At 32.9% G+C, this 14,725-nt stretch overlaps 1 protein-coding gene across 1 annotated transcript; it reads right to left on the reverse strand.

Annotated features, from left to right (window-relative positions):
* Window positions 1-1,848: 1,848 nt before the first annotated feature.
* LOC108378047 (moesin/ezrin/radixin homolog 1-like) lies at window positions 1,849-14,290 on the reverse strand. The gene is made up of 2 exons (XM_017634349.1): window positions 14,172-14,290; window positions 1,849-2,151 (listed from the first exon to the last, which is right to left on the reverse strand). Exons 1-2 carry the CDS (start codon window positions 14,184-14,186, stop codon window positions 1,864-1,866), a joined length of 303 nt encoding a protein of 100 aa, XP_017489838.1. The 5' UTR covers window positions 14,187-14,290; the 3' UTR covers window positions 1,849-1,863.
* Window positions 14,291-14,725: the final 435 nt, after the last annotated feature.

Consider the following 14,725-nt stretch of genomic DNA (forward strand, 5'->3'; position numbering starts at 1 on the left):
TCCATGTTGTTTGTATGCATTTTATGTTTTTTGGAGGAATATGACGGTCGTCGGATTTAATATCAGGGCTATCACTGAATCCATCCTAGTCCGATTTTCGTGAAATCTACGAAAATGCGATAACTGAATCCGGAATTGCTATGAACGTATCCATTCAAAGTAGTTATGATGTACATATGTATGTACATACCACATACATGCATATACATATGGGTGTTTCCATGCAGCCGCACGCGACATTCGTACGCTTATGGAGTAACATAAATCTCAGAAAAAGAGAAGTTACTGAAAAACAAGATTACGGTTATCTTGCAAACCCAAGGGTTCTATTTTTAATATTTTTATTTTTTAAATTTTTTATTTTGTACCACGATTTTTTATTAGGAAAAATTGAAAAAGCAACAAAGTCTAAGCGGTAGAATGTTTGGCTCCTCGAAACTTTGGTGTGGAAAATATCAGTTCAAAACAAGGTGATAACGGACGCGACAAAAAAGAAGTAGTTTGAAGGCACATATACATACAGTATCGGTCATATCTATAGCACGCCATTTCAAAGTGATATTGTGTGCAACTTATGTTTATTTATTTATTTTTGAGAATTTTCAATTGAAATACAGTTGTTTCTCTAACAAACCCCACATAAACCCAAGTTTAACAATTTGTAGAAAACTTCAAAAAACTGCAACAAATTTTCACCTAAATTTCAAACTTTTTTCACGGAAGTGTTTGGATTTTTCTGAATACACAGTTTTATAGCCCAATCAATTTTAGTAATGTGCAAGTTTCAAGTGACTGAAAGTTACCGTTGATTTTTTAGAAATTTTTTCGCCAAAGGTGTTGCGGTTTTCATTCACATACAAATAAATTGAGTTAATCCGACAAAAAAAATTCTAAAAAAAATAACGGTAATTCGTAGCCACTTGAAATTTGCACATTATCAGACTAAAATTGCAGTGGCTAAAAAACTGTGTACTCAAAAAAATTCTAAGACTTCCGAGAAAAAAGTTTGAAACTTAGGTGAAAATTTGTTGCCGTATTTTGAAGTTTTCTACAAATTGTTAAGCTTGGGTTTATATGGGGTTTGGTAGAGAAAGTACTGTATTTTAATTGAAAATTCTTAAAAATAAATAAATAAGCATAAGTGGCACACAATATCACTTTGAAATGGCGTGTTATAGATATGACCGATACTGTATATGCGAAAGTCGGCGAATCATGGAAGTTTTTCTATTCTTTAAAAAATTCCTAAACTAAGCTAAATGATGTACCTTTACAATCGTTCCATTTTTTAATAGAAATTAACTCTGGTTAGTTTTTATTAAAAAAAAAAAAACAATAACGTACGCAACAGATTTTTACCCCATAGAATATTTTTACTAGTAACCCACACTAAATTAAATTTTTAATTTAATTTTTTCAGTTCTTCTCTCACCCCGGTTCGCGTTTTCAAAACCTTTTTCCGCCATCTGAATACGAAATTTAATGTTATAAAGCCGTTTGAATTCATTTGCTTGCACTTTCGGTTTACATTTTCATGGAAAGACCCATATGCTACGTGCGTAGCTGTTCCGAGTTCAGTGATAGCATTTTCGTAGCTTTCAGTGATAGCCACCGAGTAATAAACCGAAATACTCATTTAGGGGATTCACGTGACATGTTAAGCGTCGTAAAATCTTAAGCTTAACATTCTTTTATATAAAATAACGGTTAAAATGATTTTAGGTGGGGCTAATTATATTTTTTATCAGTTTAATAAACATTTCGGTGTAGTTAGAAACGCTCTAAAACCATTTTAATCGTTATTTTACATAAAAATATGTCAGGCTTAAGATTTTACGATGGTTAACACGTCTTGTGAATTCCCTAATTATAACAAAGAGTTTCGTAATTCGAAATCAAATAGCAAAAATATGTAAAAAAAAAAAATAATAATAAAACTATTTTTAAAATGACTTCAGTTGAACTTCTTACCTTTTTGTAAAGTTTAATCCATGTTAAATCACCCTTTGAGTCGGTGTATTGCAGGCCAAAGAACCAGACCTCGCGCAAACCGATCGTTTTGACGACCTGGTCGAAGAGCTGTTTGCCGGTGGTCGTGTGTTGTATGGCAAACTCCAGCTCGGCGTCCATGGTGGTGACGCGTACATTTAGCTGCCGAAAGAAAAGTAAAAAACGACCGATTAAATATACATACATATATTTCATAAGTAGATAATCGTGAAATAAACAAAGCAAAAAAACAAAAACAAAATACAAAGTGAAAAGTGAAAAGCCAACACGCGACATGAAAACCCCTGCATGTCGAGTAGAGCGATATGCAAAAAAAAAAATAGCGGCGGGGGATGGCCAGTAATGATTGGCAGTTAGGCGGAAAGGAATTCACAAACACCATTAAATGCTTCCGAATCGTTGGCATGTACAGCAGATGAGTGGGGTAAGGGCCTATATAGCGACAAATTGGTGTTTGGATTTACTCGTATCTTTTTTATTGCTGCTAAGCGATTATGCAACGGCGTCTAATTTGTGTGTAGTATGTATGTACATGGATCTATCGATTGATTTTTATTATATTTTGCATTCATTTCATTCATTTTTGTTGTTGTCAAAGAGACAACGATAAAAATGGCAATTTTCGTTTGCGTGCGATAGCGGCTACGCGGAACAGGCGACACACAGTGGGTCTGAGAGTGGCAGAAAGTCCTAATTTCCAAATGTGTCGAGATATCCAACGAAGCGGTTGACTCGATTCTAAATATGTCTACTAACAGGTTTTAAGGAATTTTTCCTGAGAAAACTGCTCTAGCAATTATCAAAGGCCACAGGAAATCGATGTTGTATGAATAGAATTTTTACGTACGAATTTGAATACGCATTTTACGGAAGCAGCAATGATAGTTGAATGATCGATTGAAACTGAGTTTGTTCTCATCTTTAATATTAAGTTCAATAGAACGCAAGGGTGCCTCCAAATCAGGTTCTCATAATTTTTGCTAGTCCTTACAGAGTTAAAGAGATTTCTGTGATATTATGCCTTTTTAGTGTTTTTCTGGACAGCATAAGTAACAGGGCTGCCAACTATACTTAGCTATGAAGTGCCATATGAAGGATAAAAAAGTGCCAAAATGTGCCAAATAGAAAAATAAAAGTGCCAAAAAAGGTGTAATTCTTTTTAATTTTTCCCATTTAGCATTCAAATTAGAAACACATTCCTAAAACAAAAGTCCAATGCCAAAGTGAGAGAAACCAGTTGTATACACTATAGAAATTTAAAAATTTTAGTCGATAAAAAGAAGTACTTGCAAAGGATTTTACAAAAATGAACTGAAATATTACTATTTTTTTTTTTGAAGTAAAATAGGGCCAAAAATTGCACGGTTTAAGCCAAGGAAAGAAAAAGTATGAAAACTGATAAAAATTGGCGAACTGCCACGCCCACTACACTAGGGAGCGGATATGGTAAATGTTATCGGATTTCATTGAAATTCGGTTTGTCGGATTAACCTGGGATTTATGTTTCCGTACGTTGCGCAACTGCTGTAATGGTAGAAATAACCATACTTCCCATTCACACCCACTAGTGAGACGTGGCTGGTCACCAACACACACTATTTTTATGCAAATATAGATATTGCACCAAATTTTACCATTTTTTAGATTTGTGCCTTGCTAGGTTAATCCAAGTTACAAACCCAATTTCATTGAAATCCCATAACATTTACCATATCCGCCCCCTAGTGTAGAGGGCGTAACAGTCCGCTAAATTTTAAAATTTTTCATGTTTATTCATTCCTAGGCAAAAGTTCTTCACGCTACTATTTTTAGCAATTTCTACTGTTTGCAAAAATTTTTATGAGGCCCTTCCACTGTGCGACACTTTTATACATAAATGCATGTGTTTACAAGCGAATTTTGCATTGGAATCAGTGTTGGCATTTTTGGTACAATTGTACTTTTTTGATACAATTTGGTTTACAATATACTTTCCTACTACGCAGTACTTTTTAGTACAATTTTATGATGAATACTATATATATAGCTCTGAAAATTCACTGCGCGAATTTTTCTTTTTGTCTTCGCCTTCTCGTTCTTGCCTTTGTAAGTTTTGAAAAAAGGTTTTGAACGAACAATTATAACATAGCACAAGGTGTGCTATCAACCTCACATTCCTAGGCAAGTTTTGAAAGAATATTTTCGATACTAAACTTTATTAAAGTAAAATGTTGAGATCAGCTTCGTATAGAAAAAGTATCGTCGTTAATTAAGGAGATGTTCTTAAATATCATAACTTTACGACACTCACATATTGACTAGATTGGACTATTTATTTTATTAAGCTTTAATTTTAATTATTTGTTTATAAAAATATAGTTTATCCCTTAACAAAAACTGTATGAAAATAAGTTAAAATCTTTGAACATTAAAAAAAAAAATCGACAAACTTTCGTAAAAATTTCGAGCTTTCAATTTAAATTTTTTTTAAATATTTTGCAGTCTTTTAGCTCACTAAATTTTAGTATAATAAAGTGCAAGTTTAAAATAGCTGGGATTTGCCGTTGATGTGTGGCATTTTTTTGACCATGTCGGTCATTTTCTTCTATATTATCTAAGTATGTTCGACGTTTTTTTAATGAAGAAAATGAGCAACACCTTCATCAAAAAAAAAATATATATATATATTAAAAATCATCTCTATTTAAATTGACCGGGCTACAAAACTGCATATTCAAAATATGTATTTCTAGGAAATTAATTAAAAATGTTTACGAAAGTTTGTTAATTTTTTTAATGTTGTGCAAAGATTGATCCTTGGATTTATACGGGTTTTGTTAAAGTATAAACTGCATTTTTATATACAAATTATTAAAATTAAATATTTTTAAGATAAATAGTTAAAAGCTAAATATTGTCAATATTTACGTGTCGTAAAGTATTGATAAGCACTTGAAATATTAAAAAGCAAAGTTTTAGTACTGAATTCAAAGAAGATGTCTCTTTTATCCATTCATAATAACTTAAAAAAAAAAAAATGTTTAAGAAGTGTACCTTAAAATAAGTGCATACACATTTACGTTAAAAGTATTAAAAATTTAAATGTACCTACATCAACTTTCCCATGCATACCATCAAATTATTGGTCTTGTAGGGAATCTATATATGCATGTACTAAGAAAATATATGAGCAAATAAAAAAGTCGATACAAAGTACAGTCGAAAAGTACAGTTTTTGTATAGATTTCGTACTAAAGGAACAATCTGATTTCCCAACACTGATTGGAATATCAATGGCAGCGACACAACAGAGGCATTAGAAAGTCGCGAGCGCGAGGAGTGTCACACTTAAATGCACGTGATGTCACACTCATACCACTGCCAAGGCAGGTAAACACAACAACAAAAAAACCGCATAACAAGCGATCAGAGGGGGGAGGGGGGGAGTATGTAAATAATTGAACAGCGGTCAAGAAAAGTACTTACACTCGATAGATACTAGTCGAGTTCGAAAAGCAAATTGAATGCATGCGCTTCCCTTGCATTCTTAACACCTACATACATACATACATACATAGGTATGTACATATGTATCAGCTGTTGGCTGGATAGCATGTGACAAAAACCTTTGGATTTCACAGAGTTGATAGGGACGTACTTTTAGGTCTTGTAAAGCTTGCATAACCAAGCACACTTATGTAAAATAAATGCAAGAGTGTGATCAAATAAATAAGAGCTTTGTTAATTCTACTGCTTTCAAAAACAAAACAAAAAACAAAAAGTATTTTCAGTGTACAGCGCAGTTTTTCTCTTCTCTATTGGCCTAATATGAGATCAAACATGCGAGCATAATTAATGGTATAATAGGTACATATAAAGGGTTACCCCAAAATTATTGAAACATAAATACATAGGATATGGTTATTTATGGAATAGCACATTGCGCACATGACCTCTCGGATCGTACAGTAACTGCTTAACCAACCTCATTATCAAAAGTGTGGGGTTCAATGAAAGCTCCAACTGAAAATCAGCACCGAACCATGGAACGTGGTGGAGGCATTTTTTCGACAATAGCATGTGCGATCTTTGAACCTCGAATGGAGCAATTATTAGTGATGCGCTGAATTGCCGGTACCCAATACTTCAGAAAGATTTTGGTATCCAATACTTCCTTTTCGGTACCCAATACCGATTATATACACACATTAAACTTTCGACATAAAATAAATTTCCCGTTAAGAAAAAAAAAATGTATTGTTCTTATATATCTGCGATATTGCCTAAATAACAATGCGGCGTATTCAGTAGCTGCAGGTTTTTGACATAATTTTTAACAGAATATCTGTTAAAAATATCTAATGCATCGACTTTATTTCGACTATGAATATGCTTCACAATTAGTACGAATAGGACGATGCTTTCCCAAAAGTATAACAATTTGTACTGAACAATGTGAAAACCACGTTTCGAAAATATTGCCTCGAAACAATACTCTCATCGCCTTCTTGACCTTATCGCAACAGTAAAATGCCATTTTTTCAGGTCCCCCCTTCGTAGATATATATGTAATTCAAGAAAATTGCTTTGACGGATGAAGAAGTCGTTCAGGCCTACAAAGACAACATCGTCCGATTCATCTAGAAAACAAAAAATTCTCTGCATTGTGGCGACGGAAATCAGCATTAAAGGCTCTATTAGCCCCTACACTCGGTTTTTGATAGGCTAAGCTCCCCTGAATCGCTTTTATTCCTTATTTTTGGTCTAAATGCGTTCTTACTGGAAGCCTAATCAATTCGTTACCGAGTATCGAAAGTATTGAATACTTTTTAAATCGGTACCGAGTATCAATCAATACTTAAAAGTATCAACTCAGCACACCACTAGCAACTATGAAAATGAAATGTTTTTTTACATCTTGCGTGAATTTTGGTACACCCTTTGCGTAGGTATATCTTTACATAGAATATACATACATATGTATGTACCCTTGGCTCTCTGAACTATGTACGTGCATAAATGTCATTCATTTGGAAAAAAAAAGAAAATATGCATACATTGGAGATATTCACAGTTCGTTCCAAAATGGGTTACAAAATGTTGACGACAACATTTACAAATTTCAATATGAAATTCATGTTCATGAAATTGTACATATCGTAACCTAAACGTGAAAAGGTGCCAATCGCATTTTTTCAAACGGTTCAGGAGAGACGAAAAATCGATGTAGTTTCGCATTATAGGTAGTAGGCATACGGGTTTCACTAATATTTGTTTTTATTTTCTTTACCTTGAGTTGTTTTTTATTTTCATCAGCCATTGGGCTCAAATACCCGATAAATAAAAAAAAAATGTCTTTGGTGTGGCCATAATCCATCCATGCTGCGAGACTACAAAAAGTTTACGCTTAGCTTAAAAAAGTATCTTCGAGCGTTACAAAATGTAGACGGCGTCGTTTTACCCTTTTTTTTTTATAGGAAACAACATCACAGATATTACAGTTAGAAAAACTAGAAAATGTTGACGTCAACATTTTTGAATGAACCGTGAACACCTCCATTCTTGTTATTCAAATTACAGCTGGACGTGCAACAAACGAGCGAATGTTCAATCCAATTAACGTTTTTGGGTTAATGCATTCACAGTCTGAACGCATATATGTAAATGTGTAGATGAACATAAATGCATATTTACATGTTAGTATGTATGTATATACCCAGTGGGATAACGTAACAAATAATCAGTAAAACACACCTTTCACATGCGTAAATGCATTTTTTTCCCCAGGAAGATGTCCTAAGAAAAGTGGGGCATTAAATTTTGCATTACCTAGTATCGAGCAATGAATGTATTTTAATATGAAATTTTTTGAACTTTTTTAATACATTAGAATTCTGTAATGCATTACTACTTTTCCGACTGGATATGTACAGCGTGGCGACGAATAACTATTACCCAGTTTTTTTTTGAGAAATAAAAGGGTCCTTTATAGATATTGCGAAAAAAGTATTTTATTGTTAATTTTCCACAGATTTTAGAGTAAGAATTTTTAGTAGAATTTTTTTTTTTGTTGCATTTGCTTTCATATAAAGAATAAACACAATTCATTTTTATGTGGAAGAAACACGCAACACCTTCGGCGAAAAAAAAATATTCTAAAAAATCAACGGTAATTTTTAGCCACTTGAAACTTGCACATTATCAGACTAAAATTGAATGGGATATAGAACTGTGTGCTGGAAAAAATTCTAACACTTCTGAGAAAAAAGTTTGACATTGGGTGAAAATTTGTTGCGTTTTTTTCGTAGTCTTTTACAAAGTTTTAAACTTGGATTTATATGGGTTCTGTTAGAGCATGAACTGTATTTTAATTGAGATCAGGTAATTTTTACAAGATATTTAAATTTTTATGGAAAATAATTAAAACTTTAACGAGGAAAAAAATTTAAATAATAACACATCTCTTGTATTTTGTTTTCATTTGTAGTAAGGCCTGTTTTTTTGCCAAAAAAAAAAATCAAGCTACCAACGATGAAAATCAATGCAAAAATGAACATATTTCGAAAGGTCAAATTAAAATGTCCAATAATTTTTTTTTTTATGAAATAGCAGCAGGAAATAATATTACTCATACGCCATATCGTACATAGCCGTACTCGTACATGCCGTATGAGTAACACTTTCCTCATTAGAGTTTGAATTTTTTCATTCGCATTATTAATGTTTTTTTTTTACAAGTTCCACTTTTGTCACTTTTTCACATTTATGTCCTTCCTTATTTTTTTTTTAAATTTCCATACATATTATTAGCACTCATTCAGCTCGTATGGGTCTGAATGGAAATTGATTTGTTGCGAGCGATTATCTTAAACTGTGATTCGCCACTTCAATTCATGGAAATAAAAAAAACTGTGGGGCTTTTTGTTAAATTTCGGCAACCACGGAATCTGTTTTCGAGAAGACGTATTCTAAAGGTTGTTATAACGAAAACATTTTGCTTATGCAATTATGAAGTTATGACCAACGGATAATGTCAGAAGTGCTTAGCGCAGTACTTCACAAAATCAAAGGCAAATATCACATCACAATGGCGGCGATTAAATACTCGCGTTGAAGCCATACAATTCATGTCTGAAAAATCGAATTACAATACAAAGAACATATCAGAAGCAGTGTGTGTTGAAGTGGCGTGAAATAACGATAAGAATTCTGAAAATTGTCAAATAAATTGCACTTTGTGGGATTCAGAAATAAAAATCTTCTCACAATCTTAACAATGAACTGAGAAGTTTTTAAAAGAATTGCTCGATTGTTTAAATAATTGATCAAAAGACGGACCGACCGACGACCGCTTTCAAGCAGTAAAATCAACGCGAAAAAAAGATACTTTTGAATTGCATTCTGGTTGCACGTACATAAACTTTTTAAGTTCTAAAATATAAGTTTTTCCAGATAATCTATGCACAAAATTTTTACGGCACATAAAAATTCTGCGAATTAAGACTTTTCTAGTCATGTTGTGTTTTTATCCCGGAAGTCAGATTGGAACGCACAGACAAATGCAGGTCTAAATTTGACTTTCCATGCTTGAAGTGCCATCTCTTGGTGTCTAAACTGAAGCTTTTAAAGCAATATTTCGGATTGTAAGTTTGAACCACTACACTTGCAACTTTTTTTCGAAGCGGTATTTTGTATGGCGAAGCTGTCATTGGGATCAAATGCAAAATGTAATTATTAAAAAAAAAAAATACTCATTACTATTTTTAATTAATTTATTTGAGTTTGCACTAACCGTTTTTTGTTTCCAGCTGCCCACATAGCGCGGCAGTCGGACGCGACTATCGGAAACGACCATTGGGCCAAATTTTAATTTGTTTAATTTATAAATTGCTACAAATGTTTACAAACTCGCAATTAAATATTGCCAAATTTAATTTATAAATTGCTATGTACAAATGTTCACAAACTTGGATTCAAATATGGCTAATGAGAATTCGTCTCAATCTAGTCTATCTAGTCTTTGCAGTTTTCACTTTCTTTGTTCCTATACCGCACGCAAATACCGTTTATATAGACAGTTATGCAGAGACTGAAACACTTTCGAACAAAGCCCATCGTTATAAATCAATTTCAAAACCACCTCGACAACCTCAACAACCCCCAAAGTGGAAGGCCTCAACGCCATAGGAGGCAATGGAAGGGTGGGTCAGTTGGAGCTAACATGGGAAAGGTACACCTCAGTGCAGGTTGATGTTTGAGACGAATCGTATAACGACGGCATGTTTTATGTATGTACACGCCCCGCCTGCACAATTGACAAGAACAACAACAACAAATGTGTGGAGAGTAGTTAGTAACACGCGAGCCTAGTACGAAAACGGAAATACACTTTTAGCGCGAAAATAGCGTCGTACGACTTAGGCTAATACGTGTGAGTGTGGGTGCGCATATGTATGTATGTGTGAATGTAGATGGAACAAAGTCTAGCATTTGCTAGGTGAAATATGTGCTTACATACATATGTATGTATGTATATATATGTATTTGTTTATAATTTACTTAGTTAGCGCATTAGATACTGACTACTCAATCCAGCAAATGGAAGTGAAGTAAAAAGATCAGAGCAGAGGTGGAGATCATACTTAGTAATGGGGAGCAACCTTAGAAATTCTACCCCTACATCGCACATTGAATTTTTTAACATGGGACTAGTAAATTACAGTGTTGCATAAAAAAAAAACCGTAAACATGCAGAAATGCACGTACAATTCTAGGTGGAAGTGAATGCCTGAAGGAATTAACTACGCAAAAATGCGTAAATGGAACACCTACTAGTATTCAATTATTGATGAAATAGTGCTATTGAGCAAATAAACAACTATGTATGTACATTAGGGTGGTCCTTAAATGTAGGAAGCAAATTTTTGCATCCGATTTCCTGAGCCTCAACCTCAAGATATCACATATACATTTTGGTCCCGATTGGAGACGGTTAAGGCATGTTGCACAGGGGGCAAAGTTCAGATTCCTTTATGGAAACTCAAAAAATTAAAATTATTTGTTTTTCGTCGAATACCCAAAATCGACACTGCTATAGTCGATATAAATTTTGGAACAAAAAAAAAAATTTGGGACCAAAATTTTTATATGTTATCTTCGACTCCGGTAGTATAGATTTTGGGCATGAGTTATCAAAAAAATTAATTTTAGTTTTTTGAGTCTCTATAGAGGAATCTGAATTTTGGCCCCTGTGCGACACATCTTAACCGTCTCCAATCGGGACCAAAATTTGTACGTGATATTTGTGACCGTGGTATTACCGATTGAAGGCGTGAGGCTGAAAACAATCGCTCATTTTATTTTTTTCAAGGGCCACCCTAATGTACATATAAGCTTTGCCTATACGTAGATATGTACAAATGTATGTATGTTTGTACGCAGATATGTGTATACTTCTATTTACATACAGTAGTTCAATGAGGTGAGCGAAATATTTGTAAATCATACATACATATCCATACAATTTCCTACTGCTATCTTTTTAGCGCAGTAGGTCACTCAACGGCCACAGCATAAAGTAATGAACGCAACATTAACAAAGTGGGCTTTCTTGCAAAATATTTATTTATTATACATATATTGAATGATTTTGCGCATCAGAAAATGCTTTGCGACAGTTAACCTACTACTCATTGGTGTACACCTGTGACCATACGATTGATCGAGCGCCAAGCCCATTTTTCGATTCATTGGATTGGAATACAGATGAAAATTGCGTACAAGCATGAAATCCACAAAGTCATGGAATTGTATGTGGCACACTGACTCATGCTAAGAATCAAAACAAACACAAAGTCTTGCGGAACAACAAGGTCTAAAAAAAACAAAACGGAAACATCAATAAGTTGCTATTTATTTTCAAACTTTGCGCCCACATGTCGTTTTTGGTGGAACGGGATAAAGAAAGCATGTCAGCTGTCAGTTCATTTATCACTTATTTTTTGGATAATTCGCTGGGTATGTACTATAGTGCTAATCATAAATATACGATAGCCATATTTTGACAAGTTTTGATTATTTATTTTTTATCATTTTATTATTTTTTTTTTATAGAAATATAGCTCCATTAGGTAATGTATGAATGTAAATCCTCAAACTATGGGCAAAATTAAAAAAAAAATCAAAAAAGTTTGAATGAAATTATTTTTTTTTTTTAGAATTTTTAGAAAATTTTCAAAAAATTAAAAAAAAATTGCTCAAGGGTATTTTGCAGAAACTTCAAGCTTGCGTTTGATTATACTTAAATTGAATGAAAGTGTCAAATTTTAATGAAACTGTTGAGTTTTTAATTTTTGTACAAAGTATTAAAATATGATTCATATAAATAAATTTTAAAATTTATCTGCCTTTTAAACACAAATTTTGTTCTAAAAAAATTTGTTTGAAGGAGAAATAAATTTTAAAACCTAAAACCTATAATATTTATATTTTTCAGAAATTTTGAAGCATTTTTTCGGGAAAAATTTTAGCGATATACTTTTTTCGAAAAAAAAGTGATTTTCATTTAATGAAAGCCATGTTAAGTAATAAATCAACATTTTTAGCGTTTAGCTATTCAGCAAATAATACGAGCACTGCTAATATTTATTGCCACTGATATACAGCGTAACTAAGAAAGATAACCTTAATGTGCCTTCTAGGCGATTTAGTTGCCCTTGTACGGAAATACACTGGTATCTGGGATAGTAAATTTTTCACAGATCAGCATATCAATTGCAATAAAAGTTAAGTTATAAATCTGGCCAACTAATTTGCCATATACCAAAACTTCAAATTCTCATAAATAAAACGCTGGGTAACTATAAGGACGGAGGAAGGAAGGCAATGACGTCACAAAATAGTGACGCAAACAAGCCTAATAGAAAATGCCAAAAAACGGTACATTTTAAAGCAGAATTGACGCATTATAAATATCTAATTTATAATCGATTCTAAAAATCTAAGCGATACGCATAAAAACAATGAAAGAAACGAGTATTTATACATATCGTCGTTTAAATACAAAACCGCGTGTCAAGATAATGCAAAACATCGTATGTAAAATTGATCAAATAACGGATTTCTCTTTTATTTTGGTATGAATGGATAAGGCTTACTGCCAGGAGCTTCCGCAGAGAAAATCACATTTTTCGCACAAATGTCAGTTACTAGGTTTTGCAGAACCACGATACGCAGTTTTACACTTTAATGGATTTACATACCTGAGCAAAATATCTTATTTTCCCATTTTAAAATATTGCAGATAGATATTTATGCATTTATAATTGAATCAATTTTAACCTTTCCTAGAATTATTTAAGATAAGAACCCCAAGTGGCACGACACGGTATGGTATTTTGTCGTGTTTTTTGTTCCAACTAGGAAATCTAATTATAATACTAAAAAAAAAACTATTTTTAGATCTAAAAAAACGACAAAAAAGCAAAAACCAGACTATTCAAGTGTTACATTTGCGTAACGAACATTCCCCCCTGTTAAGTTTTGGTATACAATGTATTAGATACTCATAAAGAAGTGAAAATGTATATTTTTTACTCATTTGAGTGTTGGGATTAAAATTATAAATTAGCGGACTTAAATAACACCACTTGTTGAAGGGGGACGGTAGTGATGCCCTCTGCAGCTCTTAAACTTAAACACTTAAGCCAGTTTCATGAGAGCAATTTAAGTGAAAAAATAACTTTTTTTATTTGAATTTAATATGAAAACTGGCAGTAGTAAAAAAAAACATTTATCACTTACTGTACTGTGCTGGTGAAACTGGCAGTTAAAAAGAACATTCTCAAAGCTCTTAATTACTAAATAAATTGAAGTGTCCTCGATTTTTAGTCTTTGTTGATGGCAGGACCCCGGGCTTGGTTCCTGGTCCGACCAACATAAAAAAATTTTTGTTTTTTAGACCTCAGAGTGAATTTCTGTCATGAAAAATATTTCCATAAAAACATTTGCCGTTTCAAAGCGGCATAAACATTGTAACAACATTGCAAAAATTTCCTGCACTTAAAGTTTTAGTGATGAAACATTTTAGAAGATAATAAGCTTTCGTTTGAAGTACACAAATTTGCTTCCTGAAAGAGATCTTTGAGGGTTGTTATAACTAAAATAATCCATTTAATACATACCGATTTGCGCGACATTTTGATATGTGATGGCTCTTCCTATATAGTCAGCACAATTCAACTCAGTTCAGTCCAGTGAAGAAATAATCTGCAATTAAGTAAAAGATTGTTTATGAATATTAGTTTGGTAATGCAAATAAAAATAATTTTTAATTTTTATTTTTATTTTAATATACGTATGTATGTTAATTCAATCAATTGCGTACAAAAGATATATACGCAAGTTAGAACGAACACACCTTCCCTTGGCCAACAGCAGTTTAATAATTTTTAAGAATAGTGTCCAGCTCTCAAGAAAAAAAAAGCTGGATACTAAGCCTTAACCACAATCGCTGCTGTAGCGGAAAATGTTATTTGTTGTAAAAATTTCAGTAGAGCAGATGTTTTAAGTGTAATTAAGGCTACAGGGTGCCGTGACTTTAATTGCTATTAAAACAATTAGATACACTACATAAATAATCTAATGTCGCTGCATCTGTAAAACTTAAGGAAAGTAGAAAAATAATTTTTATATACAGTATTGGCCAATACAATAGCACCCCCATTTCAAAGTCATA

This window comes from Rhagoletis zephyria, unplaced genomic scaffold (genome assembly GCF_001687245.7).
Source record: "Rhagoletis zephyria isolate East Lansing unplaced genomic scaffold, Rhagoletis_zephyria_1.1 Rzeph_scaffold_13232, whole genome shotgun sequence".
Classification (NCBI taxonomy): Eukaryota; Metazoa; Arthropoda; class Insecta; order Diptera; family Tephritidae; genus Rhagoletis; species Rhagoletis zephyria.